General features: G+C 42.6%; 1 protein-coding gene across 3 annotated transcripts in view; it reads left to right on the forward strand.

Moving 5' to 3' along the window:
• The window catches only part of LOC134555496 (BEN domain-containing protein 5-like), an 898,337-nt gene that overhangs the window by 808,385 nt on the left and 66,046 nt on the right, over positions 1-23,906 (forward strand). For 2 of the 3 annotated variants that reach the window (XM_063407113.1, XM_063407114.1), the window contains exon 11: positions 10,645-10,807. The exons of the other annotated variant lie outside the window; for it this stretch is intronic. In XM_063407113.1, the coding sequence (XP_063263183.1) occupies positions 10,645-10,807 (163 nt within the window). The remainder of the gene's footprint in view (positions 1-10,644; positions 10,808-23,906) is intronic. 3 annotated transcript variants of the gene reach the window in all.

Below are 23,906 nucleotides of genomic sequence, written 5' to 3' on the forward strand. Positions count from 1 at the left end.
CTGGATACCTCCCTCTGAAGGCAGTGGTGCTGCAAGTACCTGAGGCAGTGAGATGAACACTGAATTATCAAATCCTAATAATCTCTTCTGAAATAAACAAAACAAAACAAACCAAAACCAAAACCAAACCAAACCAAAAACAAAAACAAAAAAACAAACAAAAAAACCACAACAAAAAACCACCCAGCTTTTGTTGCATATGGCTGGACAAGAAAGGGGAAGCAGCAGAAAAGTTGCCTGGAATTTATCCTGAAGTAAAATCGATCCTCACCTGCATCACCACTTTCTAAGTGCCTCTCTGCTCTTTTAGTAAAAGAAGACTCTTGTCCCAGAAAGGCAAAAGCTGGCTGTGTTCAGGTGGGTTTTGTTAACATCGTGCCAGCTTAACAGATCTACTCAGAAATCTCTTAAAACCTGAGCACAACAAATGATCCTGCCTCCTTTTTTTTGTAGTCTTGTACCAAGGCATATCCAGGAAGACAAATACAGCTATTATATACTTTAGCACCCCTCTGGGATGCATTTCTGCTTGCTGCTTCTTGGACGTGTGGCTCCATAAATTTATTTATTTATTTATTTGTTTATTCTGGGTGAGCCAAGACAGGAAATGTGTTTCTGGTGGCACAGGGAACAGACTGTGGAGTCTGTCCTTCTCGGTGTTAGAGGCTTTGGTCTCACAAGGACTCTGCCTTTTGGAGAGTTTCAGTGAAATGAAATTGTTCCATTATGTTGTGCTGCACCAGTTCACCCCTCCTTGTATAGGGAGGATTGAATTTGTATTGAAAAGAAAAGGAGGGGGGGAAGTGTTGGAACAAATGGATTTTCTTTCAGTACCTCCTTGCTTTGTTGTTTGTGCATATAGGAGTCGACAGCCCCTTCTCCATCCCCGCACAGGTAGAAATTTAGAATGTACACAGAAGAAACAAGTTTTCATAGCAATTTTATGGTGTATTTTCAAAGACCATCATTACTCTTACCTAATGTCAGCACGCTGGGAGCGGGTGACAGCCTCCCAGAGCAGCAGCAATGAAAGGAGCTGCTGTAGATTCTCCTGAAAGCTGCCTCTCCTGCAGAGCACCACAAATTCCCTCAGATGGGACAAACTGTGCTGTGAAGGAAGGACAGGAGGGTAGTTAAGAACTGGACACCCATCCCCCGGGCAGGATGTCTTTTTGGGTATTACCTTTTTAACCACGTGATATTTTAACGTATGTAGAATACAACTCTGGCTCAGAGAACTGTCCTGGAGAAGTGAGAGAGCCAAGAAGGAGTGTGAGCAATGGGCTGCACTGGGTTGCTCTGGGAGCAGCATTATGTCCCACCTTAGGAAGGTTGTGGTCCCCTGATTTAGGCCTGCAAGTGAGGAGAACTTCTTTTTGCCACGGAGCAAACCCCTTTTTCTGCAGACTATTCAAAGCAACTGGGTGCATGATGGCTGCATTTTCCTTTTTCCTTCTCATTGTCCTAGTTTTCTGTCATTTGTATAAATGATTATGAAAGCACTCCCAGGAGACTGTGCTCACGCTCATAAAAGAATTGTAAAGAGAAGCATTGCAGGCTATTGCTAGAGGCTATTTTATTGTATATTTTGAGGAAACGTCTCGTTTTCTACTGACAAATGGAGAAAGTGAGAACTCCAGAGACTTGAGTTATTTTCTAAACAGTGTGATTATTCTGTAGAGCTTAGAGTAGGAAATGCCACCACTGGCATCTTGGGGGGAAGATGTGCTCTGAGAAGCAGAGGCAGCTATTAGTAAAAAAAAAATGGAGGAAAAGCAGACCTTTCCTTCATTATTAACCTGAAGCATTTTCAGATCCCCTACTTGTGTATATCACTGGTCACAGCTTGGGTTGGCTCTTAAAAGGGAGCCAAGTTTCAGAGTAACTCTGTTTAACGGGTGACAGGATAATGTTTGAGCTGGTGACATTGTCACCTGTGGCTAAGTGAACTTCTGGTTATGGGGAGATGCAGACTCACTGAAGGAGGAGCTGATAGGACCTGAGGAAGGATGTTTTGAGATACAAAAACATGGGGGTGTGTGGCTGTGTGTGTTCAGGGTGGCAGTAACAAGGAACTCTGAGGTTTGCTTTCAGGATGGGGTGGGATCTGCCTCCTCCTCTTGTTTTTTCCAAGCAGGCTGTGATGGGCTGCCCAGCTCTGTTGGCAAACCCTTGTCTGGCTCTGTGAAGGTCTCAGGCCATCGCCACCCTGCTTTGTTTGGCTGCAGGCGTTGTTGAAGGAGCTCTCTCTCTCAGAAGAGCTGCTGGTTTGATTTGGATTCCAGTCGTGTTTGCTGCTGTGCTAACGCCAGCAAACGCAATAAACAACTTCAGAGCTGGAGCACGGGGGGAGGTGGGAGCTGGGAGCACAATCAGCTCAGGTGCACGTGGAGAAGGATCGTGGGGAGTGTGAAATGCAGGCCAAATCCCTGCACTGGTGCTGCCAGCGTGGCTGGTTCAAGGTGCAGAGACCTCCATCAGTCCTGGAGCTGTACAGCACAGCACGGGTATTAATGAGCAGTAAAAAGTGCAGCTATTGTACTTCTTGCAGGTGAACAGCTGAAACCCTGAAGCAGGAAAGCCAGTTACTTTTCTAGCTGCAGAATTTCTTAAAAAAAGAAAGAAAAAAAAAGAGCTAATTTGGTACTTTTGGTCTTGAGGCATAAACTGAGAGCTTATAAAGCTCCCTCCTTCCAACCTCTCTGCTAATGACCATGGAAATATGTGTTTTTATCAGGAAACTTAAGCAGGCATGACTGAAAGACACTTGGGAGGGGGAAAGATCTGGTATTCCTTCACTGCACATTAGAGGGATAATGAAGCCCCTCAGGGAGCAGATGTGTGTGTGGTGACAATGTACCTTTAAACTGTTACTTCTCTGAGCAGAATTGCACTTTAAAGCCTGAGAATGTGGTGCTAGGCAGGTTGTGTTCATGGTATTCCTATAACAGTGATGCTGCCTCTAGGAAAGGGTGGTTGCTCTCTGCTTTCCACTGAGGAGGAGGAAAAAGGCAAAAAGAAACATGGAGGAGAATGACTAAAAATCTCTTAGGAGTTGAGGTTATTTGGTCTTCAGGTTTGCAGATTTATGTGTTCTCACATTCTTGGTGCAGGTCAAACTGTTCCAGGTCTCCTCTGCATGCCTTTCCTCAGATTTCTGCAAATCAGACTCTAGATCAGAGGATATTCCCCAGCTAAGCCCAAACTTTGCTGCCCACCTCAGTGTTTCCTACTAGGGACAGAAGTTACGAAACAAAATGCTGTCAACTGCAGAGCCTTCTGTGAGAGTGAGTGAGCCCTATTCACAGGAATATCAGTCTAATCTGCCTGTTCCTGAGGGATCTGGAAAAGCTTCAAACAATGGAACTCCTCTTTGAAATGATCCTGAACTTTTCTAAACCCCCTCTTCCCAGATTTCAGTAGTCACAATTGATTTTGAGATGAAAAAAGTTTTCTTCTCGTGCATCAGAAACACGGCTAAGCTGCAAGGTGAGATGAATTGTGGATTAATTTTGAGCTCTGTTCCCATTTCATCACACCTCTGCTCCCAGAATCCTTCCTCTTTGCCTGTTCCCTCCTTCAGATCAGCTGCCTGCTTTGGGGATTGATGCTGACTGTAGCTTGTCAAATAAATTGGAAGAAGCCTGCCTGGTAGCAGCCTCCCAAATGCTGTGATTTTCATGTCTCCAGATCCAGTTGGCATGGAGCTAATGATAGTCTATCACAAAAAAAAACCAAACTACAACCAAAATCCAAAAACAAACAAACAAACCAACCCCAAACCACACCAACCCATCTACTTTCCAGGTTATTAACAGAGTTAATGGAGCTGGTGAGGGGTGAATGGGGTGAGAGAGTCAAGTTGGCTTTTGAAATGAGAAGTTTGCTCCATGTTTCCAGAGAAGTAAGGAGGTTGAGTTTTGCTTGTAAGACAGTTTGGCAGGGTCAAAGCAGTGACAGCTGGACACATCATGGGGACTCAGCTGTATCCACAGGAGGAGAGCAAAGTGCAAGTTGCACCTGTTTAAAGCTCCCTGTGCAGGGGCAAACAGGAGAGCCACGGTTTGTAACGTTGCTATTTGCAACCTTCTGTGGCAAAGATTGCAAAGCAAGAGCATTTCCATGCCCTTTCTCAAACTTTTGCAGACTTCAATAAAGTATTCTAGAAAATGAGACTGAGTGAGTTATGGCTGATGCTGTAAAACTGCTCTCTGAGATGGGTTTGACACTGTCTGGGCTCCAGTCCATTTCCCAATGGCACGTCTATTCTTCCTTGATGACAAGTGTGCCATTCCTTTTTTCTAGAGCACTAACTTTTTTATTATCCCTTTTCTTTTTTCTTTCTTTTTTTTTTTTTTTTTTTTTTTTTTTTTGCCACACCGGGGCACTGAGTTCAGAGCTCATACAGGTCAGATCTGCTTTGGAAAAAACCCTTTCTCTTCATCTGTAAGAGCAGCATCAGCAGATATCTCTGGTCATGTAAATGAGGCCTGATTACACTTGGCCATTGCTGGTCTTGATCACTGAAGAACATGAAACAACTTGTATGCATAATCCTAGTTTACTCCAGCAGGTGAAGTGTTTATTTCCTAACTATAGAATGAGTTTTACTGGGTTTGGAGTGAGGTTTTTTTAGGAGTAGTTAGGCTCAGTTGTGAAACACAGCTATGGAAATGACATAGGCTGACCCAGCATATTTTTAATTATATATTTCAATATTAAACAGATCTCTGATTATGAATCCTCTTAGTGTTTTTGTCTCTGCCTTTCTCCAGGAAATATTTCTAACATCATTTTCTAATTTTTGAGCATGCAGTTGACCATGCTACATCCTTTTGTAGAACATTTCCTGGACCTACATCACCTATATATATCAGCAACTTTAGGGAAGATCACTTTATTCTGAGTTTCATGCAGATATTTCATTTGTGAGAAGAAGTGATCATCTGGGAATCATTCATGTGCACACTAGAGCTCAGATTTTTGAAGATATATGCAGTTTGCTACTTCCTTCCACAGGCACATCCATAATCAGTTGTGTAGCAGGAGATGTGAACAGCTGGTAAAAATCTCTCTCTTGGATTTTAGGAACCTCCCTGGACCTTGCTATGCCAGAAATTCATCTTCTGCATTCTGCCAGAGCCTGTGACCAGATTTCTGCCTGGTTGGCATTTTTTTGAATGTTTTGTACTTTTTATTTTCTTTTCTTATTTGGGGAAACACCTTAGGATTGGTCAGAAATGATGTGCAGTCCATACCTTGGATCCCATGTTGGGAGCCTGGCAAGGTCTGACTTGCACTGTGGTTTATACCCTGCTCCTCTTTTCTTAATGTGTTGAGCAATTTCAGAAGATAACAAAGATTCCTTTCCCCAAAAAGTCCTGGATGAGAAGGTCCCTTTGTCCTGCCATCAGTGAAGGGTAGAATGAAGCTCTCATTCATCACGGGCTGGACACAGCCTTTTTGACATTTCATCCCTTTTTGTTATCCCTTCTTCCACTCAGAAGTGGATCCAGTTTGATTGGTGTTTGTCTCCAATTTCTCCTTTTGTGCAGCCTGAGGTTTTCTGATGCTGAAGCAAGACCAGTCCCCTCTGAGGTCACACACACACTGAGGAGGGGACCCCACCAGCTGAAGCTCCCACCATGCAGGGCCACTCAGATTCCAAGCCCATCAGGGCTACAAAGGGTGGCCTGGGGCAAATTCAGTCTCAGATGTGAGAGAAGTCTCCCTCTTTGCCTTTTGGAGCCACTCTTGTGACTGACAGAGGCATGCAGAGGCAATCAGCACCCTGCCTAATTTGTGAACTGGACTGCCCAGGACATCCTTTCCAGTCATTGTTAGTGGGAAGATGGAGGGTGCTGAGAACCCAAGAGCATCACAAACTGGCTACCAGGGGGCTGAATTCCCTGAGGAGACAGTGGGGCAGAGTGTCCTTACAGCCAAGAGACTGGGATTCTGGCACTTCAACAGGTCTGACCAAAGGCCAAGACTTTTTTCTAGTTTGAAATCACACCAGAAAGAATTTACATGCAATTTTTTTCCCTTTCCCATTTCCTCCCATGCATCTTTATCTGCTGCAATGTTTGAATAAGGACCAACTGGTTCACAAATGTCTCTGTATGCCTGGCTGTTCACTGCCATTCCCAGGGGGGAATTTGGTCACACACTTTCACAGTCAGCACAGCATGGGGAGGAGGAATGAAGTCTGGTAGGGAGGCCTGGGGAAGCTGCCCACTAATGCCTGATGTGTAGAGAGAGGGTCAGCAAACCTTGAGGCTCCCAAATGTGTTTGAAATCTGTTTTTCTGGTGAGTTTCTTTCCACCAGAGAGAAAGGGAATCCTTCACCCTTCCTTCTCTGCTCGTGTAACACTGGATTTCTTGGCAGCTTCTAATTCTGTGGATAGCTATTTGTTCACTGAATTTTCCCACACCAGCTGGGAAGCAAAGTCCTTCTGTGAGCTTTAATGTATCTGTGTGTTTTAATAATGCATTACTGTTGATTTTACACAAATATCACTATTTAAGAACTTCAAAGTCTTTGGTGTTCCCCCCACCCTGCAGACTGTACTTCTCTCTGCTGTTGTTAACACTCCCATGCGTTTCAGCCTTGGAGAAATAAATATTTGTTTAGCTGTTCTCCTGCTGTGCCTGCTCAGTGCCTTTGTTTAATGATGACTTCAGTTTAGCTTTGCAAAGGGGTTTAGGGAAATAGATTCTCCCAGAAAAGCAAGAGACTCATTTGCAGACAACTTTCCCTGTGTTTGTGACCTCCTCTTGCCACCCCCACACTGTTTTTTCCCCGGATTAGGGTTTGGTTAAATAAATGTGCATGGGCAAAACTTCACGATCAGCTGTGGTGAGGAGTCAAAGTTTTGCCTGGTTTTTTGGGTTTTTTTTTCCCCACTCCATTTCTCTCAACCTAAAACAGTGAGTAGAAGGTTAGACTCAGCAAGTACCTGCTGCTCTTTCTTGTCATTACCTAAATTTTCTTTAATCTGTAATTTTCTTTTTCTCATATCATATATTGGCTTATAACACTTGCTCTAGAGCCAGACCTAAGCTGCTGTTTCAAAACATGTATTTGTCATGTTCTACCCCAACCTTCTTGAGTCAAATGAGAGATTTTACCTTTTACTCAAGACACCAAGTTGGTCTGTGCCATCAATTTTTTTTTTTCAAAATGAGGACAATGATAACCTTCAAAATCTACATTTGTGCACCTAAATGAAGGGTGAGCTTTTTATTCCTGGAAATTCAGTACCACTTGGCAAAGAAATGAACAGAGGATTTTATTAATGCCTTTGCCATTTCAAGTAATTTTGTGCAGCTGAAACGGAAAGTCTTCTATTAAACACCAAAAAACACACACAAAAAAGGAAAAAAAACCCCAGCCCCCAAAAACAGAACCCAAAGCCCCAAGCCCAATGAAATAGCCTTATAAAAATTCAAAATCTGAAAAGTTCTAAATTTTGGTGGGGTTTTTTTTGTTTGGTTGGGTTTTTTACCATTTATTATAACTATCTTGATAATATTTAAACTACTTATGTTTCACTTTTGAAATACAACAAATATAATTTTGCCAAAAGATTCAACTTCTGCTAGAAAGCAAAAATCACTTCAATGAAGTAACACATCAGACTCTCGCTTCGTATATTTCCAGCTGACAAGGTTTTAGGCTATTGCAGATTTTTTTTATTATTATGCTTCAGTGCATGACCTGGCAGTTGTGTGGCTGAGTTCTGTCTGACTACAATCACTCTGGCCCTCAAAGTCATCCCACTGCTTTTTTCATTTGTATGATATTCAGAACCTCCTCCATAATGATGATTCATTCCACAGTGTGTCATCAGCAAATTTTGTTGGCATGGTCCTCCTTTACCGTGCCAAGAACTGTGATGAAAATATTATGTAAGATTTATCTCAAGAATCATGTATTAGAAATTCTACTCATAACTTTCTTTTAGCCTGATTAAGATAACGGGAAATAGGAAAAGGATTTAACGTGCAAACTGTAACCTAAATACACGAACTGTGCTCAGCAGATACTTGTACAATTTGTTTTTAAACATAGTTGATGAGATTCCATAACTCACAAATGTTCCATATCAGTAACTGAGTCTCCTACTCACTGAAGTACTTCTATCCCTAATGTCTTCCCTGAGTCACCTCCTCCCACATTTTCCTTGTTTTTCCTGTGCCAAATACAGCCTCAGAATTAGCTCAGTCCCTTTGTGAGTGATGCCTCTGCACACAAAGCCCAATACCCTGTCCTGACACATTTGTTTTCCTGTTCCTTTGAGTTGTTTCCATCAGCTGTTGATGCTCCCATGCATTAAAAGTTCCTCTACAGGCATTTGTTTGAACATGAAGCACCATCCACTAAAGTTGGTGTTCACTTGGCTCAGGAAGCAATCCCCCGAGCATGATCATCTTCCTCTGTTTCTGAAATTTAACTGAGGACAGATTCCCTCTGTTTCAGGATCTCAGTAGTCTTTTGAAGGTTTCTTTTGCAGGAAGCCAGAGAACATTCCCTCTCAAAGACGTCTTGAAGTATTTTATTCCATATATCAAATTAACAGTTAATTTTCCTAACACTCCTTATAAGTGCTTTACTCCCTCTGCCATAGGTATTGAGAATATCCTGCAGGCTTCTGCCATGTAATTTGACAGAAATTATATTATATCTACATAGGAGAATGCATTCTGTGTACAAATTACCACAAAGTTAAATACTATGTTACCAAAAAGACAAGAAGTTGCATATAGGAAACACCTATATATAATGCTAATAAGAAACCCAATTCCATTTTACTCTAATTAAGCTGGAAAATCTTCCTTTTTACAATATGAGAGAGATTTCAAGACATTCAGAATGTTAACAAACAGGTATTTCTACTTTTTTATATCTCCTGCCATACAGTATTTATCAAGAAATATTGCTCATTTCAGTATTAGCCTGGTTTTCTCAGTCTAGAGAAGTGCAACATTTTGAACCATTGCATCTCATTTCTTAAATACAAAGGAAATTTCATTTTCCCCAGTTTTGGTAAGAGATGGATTTCATAAATATTCACATTGTGTTAGATAGAAGAGGTAGCAGCCCTAAGGCTCCTTAGGAGGACACTGGACAGCTCAAAGAATCCACCATGGGCACAATGACTGGGCAATGAGCTGTGTTAAGGGTCCTTTGTGTTTCACTGGCAACATGAAATCCTTACAGTGGGAGATATTATGACCTTTTATACAACAGACCCAAGTTGGATGATTTTCTTGTGGCTGTCACTAGCTTGTGCTGAGCCCAGATTGGCTCAGTCTAATGGTTATGAGATTTCTGAATAGAGTCTGAAAATCAAAATGAAATCAGAATCCATTTTTCTGGCTAGTTGGTAGGAACAAGGTCTGAGACTTCAATCAACCTGAGGATGAGCTGCCCTTTAGTCTGTGGATGTCATGCCTTCAAAGGAGAGCTAAAACTCATTTATGGAAATACTTGGAGTCCTCCCCTCCACCCCTCAAATGAATAGTCATAAAGCTGTAGGGTTCCTAAAGCCAGATCTTCAGTAACAGCACAAAATACTGCCTTTTATACTGTGCTGCTAGTGCTGTAGGATAGCGAGGTAGATTTTTTCACCCAGAGAGCTACACCCCGTTAACATTTAAGTTAGTGAAGTGGAAATTTCTGTGACCTAATTTAAGAACCAGTCAAATGTCTTAGGTGAGAAAGTTTCACCAAAAACGTAAATGCCACCGTATTTCTGCTTTGATTGAGAGTCCAGGTGAAGGGGTAAGGGGAATGATTATGATACAGGGAAATGCAGTGGAGACAAAGGAGTCTAATATCCAGGTACTGGGACAGCTTAACTCTGAGCATGGGGGATCTGGAAGGCTCACTTCCAACTCATGCATAAGGCAGCCTTGCTTTGTGTTATCCGAGAGGGAAGAGGAAAAGCTGATATTAATGGTGAACCCAGATGAATTTTGTAAAAGTCTGTGAGGCATCGTTTATAGCCTGTGTGCCAGAACTGTGCTTCCCCTCCATGATTAAAAAACAGATGTAAATGAGATACAGTGTAGGTGAGATTTGGCAATGTGAGTGAAGCTGCGCTCTCTTCAAAGAGATTCCTTCTCTTGCTCTGATGCCTTGGGAAGGCTGACCTGGAACAGAGACTGGCCAGAGCTAAAAATTAAAGTAGATATTTATTAAAAGGCCTTTAGGGTGCACCTTGGGCAGGACAAGAGCCTGGCCAGGACTACACCCAAGGTGGACTTGGAATGGTCACAAAATAGATGACTGGTCATGAGGTCTTGCACTTTTACAAGTTTTGGTCCATTTGCATATTGGAGCCCAACTGTCCAACCACAGCCTCAGGTTGTGAGGTCTTATCCTTCTTGTTTTCTCTCTTCAATCCATCGTTGTTTTTGCTTTGGGGCCTGAAAATTGTACTCGTTGTCCTTGGTCTTCTGCAGGATAAGGATTTGTTTTGTCTCCCTACTCTGTGAAGAGAGCTTACCAGCACTGAATGTGAGGCTTAGAACTACACCCCTAGGCAGCATAGAATCTGAAAACATGAAAGCGAAAACTTAAGGCATCAGCTCCACTCCTGAACTCTCCTCATGTCCCTGTGTTCTTGCTCCTGCAGTCCAGTACGTCATTCAACAGGGATGCTGTGAAAGCTGGGACAGGCCGGCGCTTCCTTGGCGGGCTCTTAAATGACACATCCTACTGCTACACTCTGGAGGTCTCCTTCTACAGCTACATTTTGGGTGGAACTGCTTCTGCCGTGCCCTACACTGAGGAAGCCTGTATCCTTTGGAAATCCATCCTCTTGCAGCACACGTGAACCAGGCACTTAAGGTAAATACTTCTGTCTCCGTAAGAGTTTGCTGAGATAGAAACACGCACAAGTGGAAATGTGAGTCTGCTCCTGATGCTTTAATTTCCCTCATATTGATTCTCCATACGGTGGAAATTCAAGAAGAGAAAGACATTAGATCAAATAAGCCATTTCCCTCTTGTAGGAGATTGTCTCACACACTTGTTATAGAAGCTAGTCCTGGAGAGTCTGTGATCCATTTCCTTCCACAGTCTTCCATTTCTTTCTTCATTTCTCTCCTTATTCCCTCATTAGCCCTGTGTTTGTGTTATTGTTTTAATAGCAAGTTGAGAGTGCTTCTTTGGTACTGAGTAAAATATCTTCTCTGCCTTTGAACTGCAGCCAAAAGGATCCATTAGGTTCTGCAGCTGCCTCGAGGACAAATCTTCAATGCCAGTTGACAAAGAAATGGAAGTCAAATTGTGAAAACAAAACCATCAAAGTTGTTGGCATTTTTGAGTGCTCAGATAGAAGTGGTGTCTCATTCCTCAAAAACACATATCCATCTGGCTATCTCAATGTATCAGCAATTTGTACAAGGGTTCTGACTGGTCTTATGATCTGCTTTTATGTTTTTCTTTTTCTTTTTGTCACCTTGCTCAATCAAACACCCAGTGCCCATACTTCAACACTGCGTATGTTATTTCATTTTGTCATTCTATCTTGGCAGCTTTAGAAATTTCCACAGGTTTAGAAACACTGCAGAGGCAGAGAGATTAGCTGTGACTGCCTGTTTACCTCTCCGCTGCATTTTGGAAGTTGGAAGAAGGGAGAAATTTTCATAGGAGACATAATTCTTCGCCATCCATGTATATGGGCTCTCAGTGTGGGAATGAGAGCAAGAAACAGGGAGCAGGGAAAGGAATTGTTTGTCATTTGGGCTTTTCTGGTTTGACTTCTCCACTGAAAGTGAGATTTGGGAGAAGGAGGGAGATGACTATATTAAAGTGACTTACCAGGCTTGAGTATTTGGAATAGAAGCTCTTTTCTGCCCAGTAAAGTCAACTGAAGGAAAAGCTCCTTGCAACATACACAAATGTAGTATATCTTGCCAGTGTGGAAAAAAAAATGTTGTTACTGTTAGATTTAGGTATTTCTTTTCATGAGTTGGTATTTTGGTGTTTCAATAACCTGTGCTTTAGTTTTACCTTTAATTTTCTTCCCAGCTTTGTTCTCATTGTGCTGAAAACTCCTTATTTCTTTTCCTTATTTATCAAGAACAGTTTTCACAGTGAGGAGTGGAAAGAGCCCCTATACACATGAGAGCATGATTCCCTTGGGTGTTTTCCCTCATGACTGGTAGATCAGACTGGCTTAGCTTCCTTTTCTGTAGAGATTTCAGGTTTGTGCTTCACATTGCAGAAGTTTCACCTGTGGGGTCCAACATCTCCATTTTCTTGGCTTGCCTTGCCTGCTGCAGGCAGAGATGCTCCGTTCTCTGCTCATTCCATCGGCAGCTGGGGCCCAGAAAACAGGCTCCAGATCAGAGAACCTTCTTGGAGCTGGCATGGGGAAAGCTCAAGCAGCAGCTTGGTTTCTGCACTTGGGGTTTCACCCAGCTGGGTGGAAAAGGAAGGGAAGCAGGTTTTGGTTGACCTGCCAGACAGCAAGCAGGGGATGCTCTTTGCCCATGGAGTATGCTCCACTGGCATTTTGCCCTGCAAGGTTTTATTCTTTCCTTTTCAGTGTAGGAATTCTATCCAAAGTAGTGCCTATGGGATCTTTTCCTCTCGTGTGCAGTTTTCTAGTTAGTGAAAGAAATGGAGTTGCTTGAAATAGTCTCTAGACTGGTCTGATCCAACACAGGAGTAGCCACTGGATTTATGCAGATCCTGTCCTGGCAGGGGAGGAAGTTTCACATCACTAAAGTGCCTATGACCGAAAGTAAAACAATTGCAGAACATTCCAATTTGCCCTGAACAGCCTTTTTGAAGCTATTTGCAAGTCAGTGATTAATTAATGCTTGGATTTTTTAATGGACCTGAACCAAAGACACAGGCAGTCAGTTCATATTGGCCTCCAAGGACAGGGCTGTTTCTATTAACTATCTACGTACATGCAGGCAGCAACCCAAGCAAATAAATTAAGAAAATACAGCGAGCCCAAGAACTATGAATTGATAATGCAAGTATTCTGGAAATCTGCCTTTAAAGATGTATTTCTTAGAACTTTGTTCATTCCACTGTCATGTTATTTGGTTGTGTGAGTGTTTTTTCCTTTTCCTTTCCTTTTCTTTCCCTTTCCTTTTTTTCTTTTCTTTTTCTCCTTTTCCCTTTTCCCTTTCCTTTCAATGGAAACAGGATCAGGGAGGCTAGGATTGTTCAGAGCTTCTACTGTTGGATTAAGTGCAAACTGAGATTCAGCCTCAAATTCAGGTCACCCATGACCATGAAAAGAGACTACAAAGTGGATCACACACCCAGAACTAGCCATACTGGCTCCTTTTAGAGAACAAAATCAATTAGGATCTCCAGATTCTGCAAAATATTAATTTAGTCTCATGTTGTTCCTGTTGACAGGTAGAACAAACTCTGAATTGACTTGGTGACAAGAAATGATACCTGTCAGCTTCTTTTCTTTACAGCATCTGTGGCAAATAAGATCACAGTATTACTGCCTTTCATGCCATTATATAAGTGGATTAGGTTTGTTGGTGGGGTTTTTATCTCTTCATGTTCTCCAGGTTTTACATGCTAGCTCTGTGATCCATACAAACCTCTGTGTGACAGTAATAGATATATTTTTACATTAGGTGAGATTATCCATTTTTTTCAGATTTGTGTGACTGACTGAAACATACTTTGTAATTTTTGAGATAAGTGGATACCTTATGTGCTTGAAAATGGAAGACAGACCTTCAGTCTAAGTGCTTGAATTCTTACCATTAGTGTGGACAGTAACTTTTTTCAGTAAGAAAAGAAAGACAAAAAGGTTGGGAAGGTATCACAGAAGTGGAAATCAGTTTCAAATTACTCCAGTTAGTATGACTGAGTGTTCTAAATGAATTGGTGCAGAATTTAGAGGATGACACCTGGAATGTTCTAAAAACAAACTGCCTACTGAGGCTGCATTGTTTCAATTAAATTCAGGAGGGAAGGATCTTCCTTCAGCCTGTGCAGAGGGTGTATGTTTGGGGCATATATAGTGAATAACGTCATGCAGAGTGTTGAGCTTCTGGCCTTTTCTAACACGGAGAATTAACATGATTGCATCAATGACTCAGGCCTTCATTGGCATGACATCACTAATGGTTACTGCTGGAGTTCCTCTTGTATTTTCATCCAGCAAACAAAGCACTTCGACATTCCTGCTGAGCTGTGTGTGTGCCTGCTAGGTCTGTGTCTCACAGATACATACCTGGAGCGTGAGAAACATTAGGGATGTGTTCTGGAAGCTCTGCAGAAAACCCCATGATAACAGGTGCTGCAGATAACAGTGAATGGACTCTGTTTCAAAGGCATAATAAGAGGATTGTAGGCTTGTCTGTTACTTGCCTGGAAGTGGACAGAGAAATGTTTAAAACCCTTCTCACACATGCACACATTTGGTGGTAACTGATTAAAAAAGGCAGCACAACAACAGTTAGCTCAGCACCAGGTGAAGGAGCTTTAAAATGAGCTGATATGCTTCCATTAAATTCCATGTTTTACTCGGCATTTACAGGGCTTATGACATGAGCCGTGTAAACTGCTCTGTAACACTCAGCACCAGCAGCTCAGCTGCTGAGCTGCCTCCACTCACACCAGCCTCAGAGTTGGGCAGGGAATGAGGGATAAAAGAGGGGGAGGCAGGATGAATCCCCAACAGCAGGGCTGAGCCCTGCTCTGACTGTACACCCAGAACTGGTGTGTTCCAGTCTCCCACTACAGCTGTGAACAGCAGCCATCACAGCCTGGCCTGAGAGCAGCCAGCAAAGGACTCTCACATCAACAGCTTTAACATCTATTTGGTTCATTTTTTGGAGTGTTTGAACTGGATCCTTGCTGCAAAGGAGGCAGCCCAGAACAGAGAATAAAAAGTTTTACTCTTCCACAGCTCAGCCATGAGGCAGGAAGGCAGAAATGATGGAGACCTGGCAGGGACTGGTACAACCGTAGCTGTAGGGGAGAATAATCATCGAGACGGGTGGGCATCACAATTGTCAGCATGGCCATAGCTTTTTTGGTGTATTTTTATTGTAATTGCAAGCTTCCTCCAGGTAGAGAAGGACCTCATCCAAAGGCACACTGTTGTATTCCCTCTTGTTTGTGGGCATAAAGGTATATTTATGTGGCTGCAGCCACAGAATGAAGGCTTGGATTGACTGGAATCTCTTCAGACACCTAACAGGAGCTCACATGCTGGACTCTGGACACAGAGACCACTGGGTTCATTCCTATTCTTAACTTCAAGCAAAGAATCTGCCTGCTGCTTGACTGGGGACTTGAGAAGTTAAATCCCCTAAGGAAACAGTCATTTGTTACATCCAGATTCCTTTTAAGGAGTAGTTGGATCTGAGTAAATGCCTGTCCTGGGGAAAAGGAATCTGTATGCAAACTACAATTCCAGTAAAAGCATCCATAACTTTTAGAGCTTCATGTACCTGCCAGTCCCCTAGGGCAAATGTACTTGGTTATTTTGGGCTTTTTTACATTTCTTTTTTTGGCAACTGCCTGTTCTGATCCTGCTCTCTCTGTTAGTGATATCCTTAAGAGAAGATCCTCATGAGACAGATTATGGCCCTGGCATGTTCATTCCCAGCCAGTAAAGGCAACATTACTAGCAAAAGCCAATGAGGTATGAAAAGCTGTGCTGATAAAGCTGAGGGAGCTCTGCAGAGGTTATCCAGTGTGGCTTAGGTTTGAACTTCACTTAGAGGTTCTTGCCAAGATGATTTCAAAGTAAATCAGGCACATATTCAGGGAAAGGCATCCAGAGGTCTATCTCTTCTGCTAAGCCCCCAGAAACAGGTTCCTTTCTGTGAGTTGCAAAAGGTGGCATTAATCCTAATCCTGCAGATTTTTCTAAGAGTGACCTCCTTGCACATCTTCTCTCCAGTTGTTTCTTAGTACCACGTTTAGGGCTGGTTTGGAGGAGAGGAAACAAATTCCTCTTTTCAGCTCCCCAGTCTGTGTGAAAGTGTCAAGGTTTACAGCCACAATTTCAAATGCTCTTAATATTACTGGAAGCATAGAGTTAAATTATAGAGTTTTAAAGTTACTTTATAGTGATAATGCTGTCAAGCATCAATATCTCTGCCCCAGGGCACCATGGAAACTCAGTTAATGATATAAGAAGCTGATATTTTTCAGGGTTGCAGCTGTTGGCTCATACCCAGAAGGAATCTGTGTGTTTGTTCATATCGGGTATATACAGTGGGACCTGCTCAAGGAAAATTAAGAAACAGTGAAAGTCTGTTTAATGAAATGCAGTGGCATGAAAGTACAAAGCAGTACATGGTGTTGCAGTAGGCACACCTCCTTCTCTCAAAGGGCTCAATGCAGTGGACAATGCTGCACAAAAATGCTTCTCTTCTGTAAGAGAGGCTGTTTGTGGGGGAGAGTTTATATTTGGATGTAGATTTGTTTATCTAGTTGCCTGTAGCACTGACTACATCAATCTATGCAAACACTGTCTGGGAGTATCAGTAGAGAAATGGAAATTTAGGGAAGTGACTACAGTCAACTTAGGAATATGTATAATTTTTGTAATGAATTTCTTAGGATCTGCATCTCAGAGTGCTTTGAAAGCCTCAGATGAAAGATGCTGTAAAAGTGGAAAGTGTATTAGAAAGGTGCTCTTTTTATTTTTTTTTTATTTTTTATTTTTTTTTCTTAAATGTAGAATATCTGTCTTGGAAGACATCTTCAAAATGATTCCATTTAACCATATGATTCCAGCTACCTTTTCCTTCCTCTTGTGTACTCATATTTCTATCCCAGGGATACCAAGGCACAGGGGAGAGATCAGAGGGTGGCTGTGGGATGAGAATGTAAGCAGGATGCATTTTCAGTCTTACAGAAATGCCCTCAAGCCAGTTTCAGACATGAATACAGGACTTTGCCTTCTTTGAAGAGCAGGCAGACTTGAGTAGCTGTGAGCCTGGACTAGGGAATTTGGACAGGTTGACTTGAGAACTGTCAATATTTACAACTGTATTCAGCAATTGGGACCTTGGGGACAGCTGGAGCATGAGCAGCTCAGAGACACAGGTGCAAATACCATTCCTGCATCCCAGCAGCTCTCCTCAATTCAGTGCTGGCTCAGGATGTGCTCCTCAGCCTAGGTAGGGCTGTATCCAGTGGCATGGGAAGACTGATCCTCATAAGCCCAGCTCTAAAAATGGTCTCATCCAATGCAGCCTTTGGGGTCTCTGTTGAGACACCAAATGCTACTGGTGCCAAATTGTCATTGAGGTTTTGCTGACTGAAAGCCTCATTGGTGCTTTCCACTCAAGCTCTCAATGATTCTTGGTCTGCAAGCACAAAACTCACTAATTCCAAAAGGTTCTGATGGTAGTATATTAAATAAAAAACAAACATAAAATTTGCCAGCTAATAATAAGCATCTTAAAAATAGTAATATAATAATAAGCATAATAATGATAATAAGCATAGCATTTTTCTGTTAGTATTTCTTTTGTACACAGGAAAAAATAACTTAGACCAAGCACAATTTAGGCTTTTGCTGAAAGGTTGGAAGGTGAAGTTGATCACGAGTGATTTCAGGGTTGTGGATAATACAAAGAAGGGAAAGCCCTCTCCAGGCCCTGCTGCTATCCTTTTTGGAACTGGCTTTCCTGGATTTGAATGCCTCTGTTATGAACTTTCTTTCCCTTAAACTTGTATTTTTCCTTTTTCTTAGAAGCAATTTAGACAAAACTAAGCATATAGAACTGATATGAGGCTCTTGGGTGCTCAGAACACCATACAAATGCTATTAGATCCGTAGTTAAAATAATTCTTTGGTAAATGTTAAATTCCTATTAGTAACACTTGCTAAACTTAAGTGCAAAGGAAAGGGCAAGGCTAATCTGAAAGGCAATGGAGAGCAGGGCTTAAAAGATATTAACAATTTGCTGGAAATGTCTGAGGGGAGTGGTTATTATAACTAAAGACTAATGTCTGTGGGTTGGAGACTTAGGTTAGGAAAGGGCTTTAGACAGTGCTGTGCTTTGAAGCTTTCCCAAATGTCATTGGGATTGAAGAGGAAAAAAAGCCTTTCAGAATGAGGTGTTTTCCAAAAAAGCAATAAACAGCCAAACTGCAGTGTCTCTGGGAGGGGTCTCTCCTGTTCTGCTAGCCTGTGGTGGTGTTTGTGTGTCTCCATATTTGTCGTCTTTTTCCTCTTCTCTGTGTCTCTTCGAATCTGGCTGAGCCTTCTCCCCTGTGCCTGTCTTGTCTGAGTTCAACCATCTCGTTGGCATTTAGGTCATTAGCCCTACCCCAGGCCTTTCTGCCCTCTTGTGGGGCTTTTTTCAGGAGGTGTTTCACTAAGCAGACACACCCAGTCTCGTGGTTTTGTTTTACTGTCTTTCACCCAAACCACTCCTTCTTTCTTTCATATTTTGCTACTATCAGCTTGATTACTATTGATTAAAGGAAATTCTAGGGTGGGAGCAGAAACTCTTTTTCAACTACTATTTCTTTAGTCTCAAATACCAACGTTCTGAAAGGGGATCAGAGATGATTTTTAGGAAACTGCAAAAAAGAAGTGTCTTTCTGTCTGTGTGTCTTTCTCAGCTGCTTGACCAATTGCAACTGAATTTGACAGTGATAAAGGTCTCAGAGATATTACATTCCTATGAGTTTCATGAAAAATAGCTGGCTGAATGAGCAGAGAGACCACAATTAATCTTTCTAGTAGGGACAGCTGAATGTCTATTGTTAGAAACCAGAGGACAGTAGGCATGAAAGTCACAGGAAACAGATCCAACATCTCCTTTTCTTTCCAAGCATACCCCTGGTGAGTTGAGACTTCACTTTCCTTTTCTCTCTACACTTTAACCCCTAACATCTGTGAAAACCCTAACAAAGGATATCTTGTGGAATTCTGGAAAGCAAATTGCACCTTCCCCATCAAACCTCTGCTGAAAGAGGCCAAAAACCTGTCAGGTTTCAGTTCACAGGTGATGAGAATACCCATCCAAGCCAAGGCCAGTACAGGCCTACCACAAGTCAGCTGTGTTTCTCATCAACTAGAGGTGAAACTTTGTCCACAGTTCAGAAAAACAATGCCCAAACACGTCTCAGGCAGAAAATAAAGATAACCTGCAGCTTTGATCTGGCGTTCAGAAACCTTTTAGTTTTTATGAAAGCAAGGGTGGGCCTAATTCTCTCATGTCTCATCTCTTAAGAAGAGAACAGCCAAATCAGCTCAGATCCAAACCACTCCTTTGCAGTGTCTTGTCTCTGACAGAGGTCAAAATAATATGCCTGGGAAGAATTTAATAACAGAATAAGCATGTAACTATTTTTCCTGAATATTCTTTGGCTTCCGGCAATTAGTGGACTGGGGATCCCAGAGTCAGAGTTATTAGAACCATGAAATAATTTAGGTTGGAACAGACCTCTAAGATCATCAAGTCCAACCGGTAACCCAGCACTTCTAAGCCCACCACTAAACCATGTCTCCAGGTGCCACATCCACGTGCCCTTTAAATCCTTCCAGGAATAGTGACTTCAACACCTCCCTGGGAAGCCTGTTCCAGGGCCTTACAACCCTTTCTGTGAAGAAATGTTTCCTAATGTCCAACCTAAACCTCCCCTGGCACAACTTGAGGCCATCTTCTCTAGCCCTATCAATTGTTGATGGGGAGAAGAGACCAAAACCCACACATTGATTAAATCAGAGATAACAGTCAATGGATGTGTCTCCCATGAACCTGTAAACATTTTTAGCATCCAGAACATTCCTTGTTATGGATTTCCATAGCTTCTACTAACTTATTTGTTTTAAGCCTGCCACCAGCAAGTTTTATTTTGTCATTCCTGCCTGTTACCCTGGGAGCAGCAATGACCATCAGCCACCTGTATTTCACATTTGAAATTCCACAGCTTGCTTAGTCTGTACATCATAACCAGATGTACAACAATACCAGATCAGGTAGACACATCTAGAGCTGGTTTGTCATCTTACACTTTTTTCTCTGGTTATACTCAACTGTTTGAGTTGCCAAGTAATGGAGAATCTACTCCATCTACTCCAGTGACTCCAGTTCCAGTGGTATGTGTTGCATGATTTTTATTTGCATTCAGTCTAAATTGCACTCTGATCACATGAGCAGCAGGTAAAAGAACTAAATGAAAAATAAAGCTTTCCATTTCAGAGTACAGACTGTAAAGATCATGTGTTCAGTTCCTGATGCACTTAACACTGTGCTTGCTCTCCTGTCCACTTGTTTCTTCCCAGTACTTAGGAAGGATTCAAAACTTCTTAAACTGACTGAATTTCTATTCAGCATAGACTGGAGTTTTTGGTCACTTGGTTAAAAGAATCTGGCAACCAATGCCTATTGGAGGAGTACATTTTTGGAAACTGCAATATCCCAAATGCCTTCATTTCTGTCATTATGATTGGTGTGCAGCAAACCAACTTCTGGATAACGTGCTCCCAGTCAGGTTGCAGTCATGATTCTGTCAGGCTGGCTATTTCTTTTTCTGAAACTAAGGAATCCTTATTAAACCAGCAGTTGTCATCTGATGCCATACAAATGATAGGTGACAATCCATTCATCTTTTTCCCATCATCCAGTCCCTCAAGAAACCCAGGATGAATGATAACTGTTCAAGACCTCTCATGGAGCAAAGAGGATTCTGCAGGGCAGTGGAGTGTCCTGTGTAGCAAAAGCTTGCACTGGACTGCCTTCTCTAGACATTTAGTTGGAGCAATATTAGGGGCACATGTGAAAAGTGAGATCTCTTCCCACCACACCAATACATGACAGATCTCAATATTACTTTAAGTAAATCCTTAAATATGCTGTTCAAGTGGAATGCAGGTGATTTAATCAAGATAGGGAATGGAAATGGCTCAGAGGCTCCAATTGCCTTCCCAGTGTCTTTCTAGAAGAGAGGCAGCTGGACTGCAAACTCTGTGTGGAGTCAGGACTGCATGATGCTGCCAGCCCAAGGGAAGAGTTTCCAGTACTTCACTCCCATTATTCCTCTTTTCAAGCCTTTTGATCATTGTGTTTCTGTGAATTTCTTCAGGGTCTGCTGAGTGGATGTTTCTGTTGTCAGAACACAGCTTCAGGCTCCTTTCTCTCTTCCTGTGCAGCAGTGATACCTCCACTTGAGAAGATGCCCAGGACTGTGCCTGTTAGCACTCTCACAATCTCATATTCTTGCTGTAATACTGTGAAGATTTGAGACTAGGCTATTCCTGGGCCAACAGGGTTATCATCCTGGTGTTCCTTCTTCCTTATTTAATGATTCTTCTTTGCACCACATCCCTCACGTTTCTGCCAAGCAGATTTTGTTGCATTGACTTTCTTTCCAAAGCCTGCCCAGAAGGACAGCTTTCCTTCAGCCAGGACACAGAAAGGGCCTGTGTCTTTAGAACCATCAATATTTTTCTTGAGATGATAAATGAGCTGCCAATAAACCAAGGCAGCTGCCAGATCCATCTGAGAAACAGACCTTCAGACCTAATTTATCCGTGCTTGGTTTATTCATGTGTCTGGAAACTTTTGGGATGCAAACAGAGGGCTAACCACTCTGAGGCAGCCACTTAGAATTAGCTGGTATAGATTGATGCAGTGGGAGTTTATGGGCTGGTTCAGATGCATTAGCTATTACTTTGTGGTTGCCTATCTCAAGCAAGAAAATGGCTTCATATTTATCATAGGCAACATCACAGAAAAGGAACAAAGCTTTCAAAATAAGACCCAAATTGTCATAGTAGCTGTATCATTCCGTTTGTTTTTCTTCATCTCCTCTGGCCTTTCTTGCCTTTAATTCAGGGTTTTGCATAATCTGTAAAATTTTGTTGTCAGGAGATTTCTAAGGAGATGAGGCATGGCTGATTACGTTGTGCCTGGAGGGATGGGAGCAGTTTTTGTGCTTCAGTGAGTAAGGTTTGTAGGGAGACCAGTCTGGTTTTGAACCAGATGACACAGCTGGGAAAAGCAGGCAGCCTCTGTGTTTAGGATGCTTTGCTGGGCAGCAGGCACTTGTGTGTTTCATATACATTCACCCCAAAAATTCTGACTTTTTTTTTTTTTTTTTTTTTTCTTTTTTTCTTTTTTCTTTTTTCTTTTTTCTTTTTTTTTTCTTCTACCAACAAGAGTTCTCAGCAGTATTAAATTTGGGCACGTTTGATGAGAACGGGCAGCTGAGCAAAGGAAAGGGACTCAAGAAATGTTTCTGCTGGGGGCCAGGCTGGACTGTAAATGTTACTGCACTCCAGAGGCTCTGTCTGGGGAAGTGACCACAAAAAGCTCCAGCAAGGAGAGAATTTCAGCTGGCACCTGATCCATATTGCTGGAGAAACCCAGCTTAGGGAGCTGTGTGATGAGGAGCTGCAGCTCTTTGCTCGCCAGGGGACTGGAGGAAGCCCCGAGGCAGGAAGGGTAGCGGGGAGAGCCCTCGGTGGCCGCTCCGGGAGCACAGCCCGGTGCCTGCCGCCGCATCCCCGTGTCCGTGTGGCAGGCGCGGCCGGTGCTGCCGGAGCGGTGCCGCGCATCTCCCGCTCCTGGAGCTCAAGTGCCCTCTTCTGGCACCGACCGTGCCGTCCCTCCGGGGCGGCCGCCTGAGAGCAGGGCTTGTTTTCCTCATGGTTGCTAAAAGCAGGAACAAAGCAGGTGTTTTCTCCCTTTGCTTCCCCTCTGTGTCCCGACTGGTTGGAGGATATGGAGCATCCCTGTTGTGGCAGCCTGGCCAGGTCCAAGCTTTGCTGTGACAACAGGGCTGTGAGGAGATTGTGCTTGCATCTGAGCTGATGAAATACTTTTATTCTCTTTTGTCTTTTTTCCCCCTGCTTTTTTTGTTGTAAATCTGTAACTATCTTGATTTACACCAGCTGAGATTGGGGTGGCCTTTTCCTGCTCATGTTCTCTGCTCTCTGTTGTATAAATCCTCTCTTGGCTATTCCTGACCTGTTGATGTCAATAATTTTCACTGTGAATCCCAATGGGATCTAGATTTGACCTCTAACGATTACCAAGAGATAGCTGGTCATGAAATGAGGGGAGAGGGGAATGTGCAGCAGCTGCCAGAGGAGTCCCCATCCTGGCTGGGAAAGGAAAGTTTGGATACACTTGCTAATGTCAGTTCAAGGTTAGCAGTACACAGCACAGCATCTGCATCTGTCTGCAGAGGCACTTAAAATCAGCCTTAAGAAAAAGGAGTTTCCTGCACTGCTCTGTCACATCAGTTACCATCAGAGGCCTTTGCATGTGCTTTGGATTTTTCTCTATGTTTAAGGAACATTTCAAGCCATAATTGATTATAGCTGAATTTGTGTTACAAAGGAGGGAACAGCAGGTCAGGACATTTATGCTATGAGACAAGACTGAGCCTGATTCCCATTTAGATGCTTTACAGCAGAAGGGTAGTGGTTTTTTCCTCTGGTTACAAGCAGTGTCTCAGCTATCGAGTGCAACACTGTATTAATAATTCTGTACTTATTGTAAGCCCTCTGAATGCAAATCCCTCGCACGCGAGCTGGATTGGCATAAACCACTTTGGGAAGCACACACACAATTTATACTGCCCTCCACTGCCTTCATGAGGAGTAAAAGGAGCTGGAGTCAGGATTGCCAGGTTTTGCAAAGTGCCGAGCTGGAAGTGAAAATCCAGCTTCTCCCTTCAAGGTGAAAAGGACATAGGAGATCCTGGTGGTTTTGGTCTGCCTGAGGATCTTCCTGTAGTGATCCCTGCTCTGTTGTATGCACTTTTAAACTGTCATATGCTTGCATTGTTTTTTCCTGGTCATTTCACTATTAATTTAGTAAGGTCTCAGAGCTGAGGCTCGGGAAATGTGACTGCTAATAATGTGATTTTATTTAAACTTTGTGCCTGTGTTTCATCTTGCTTTACTTCTCAGTG

Source organism: Prinia subflava, chromosome 10, assembly GCF_021018805.1.
Source record: "Prinia subflava isolate CZ2003 ecotype Zambia chromosome 10, Cam_Psub_1.2, whole genome shotgun sequence".
In the NCBI taxonomy this organism is placed as follows: Eukaryota; Metazoa; Chordata; class Aves; order Passeriformes; family Cisticolidae; genus Prinia; species Prinia subflava.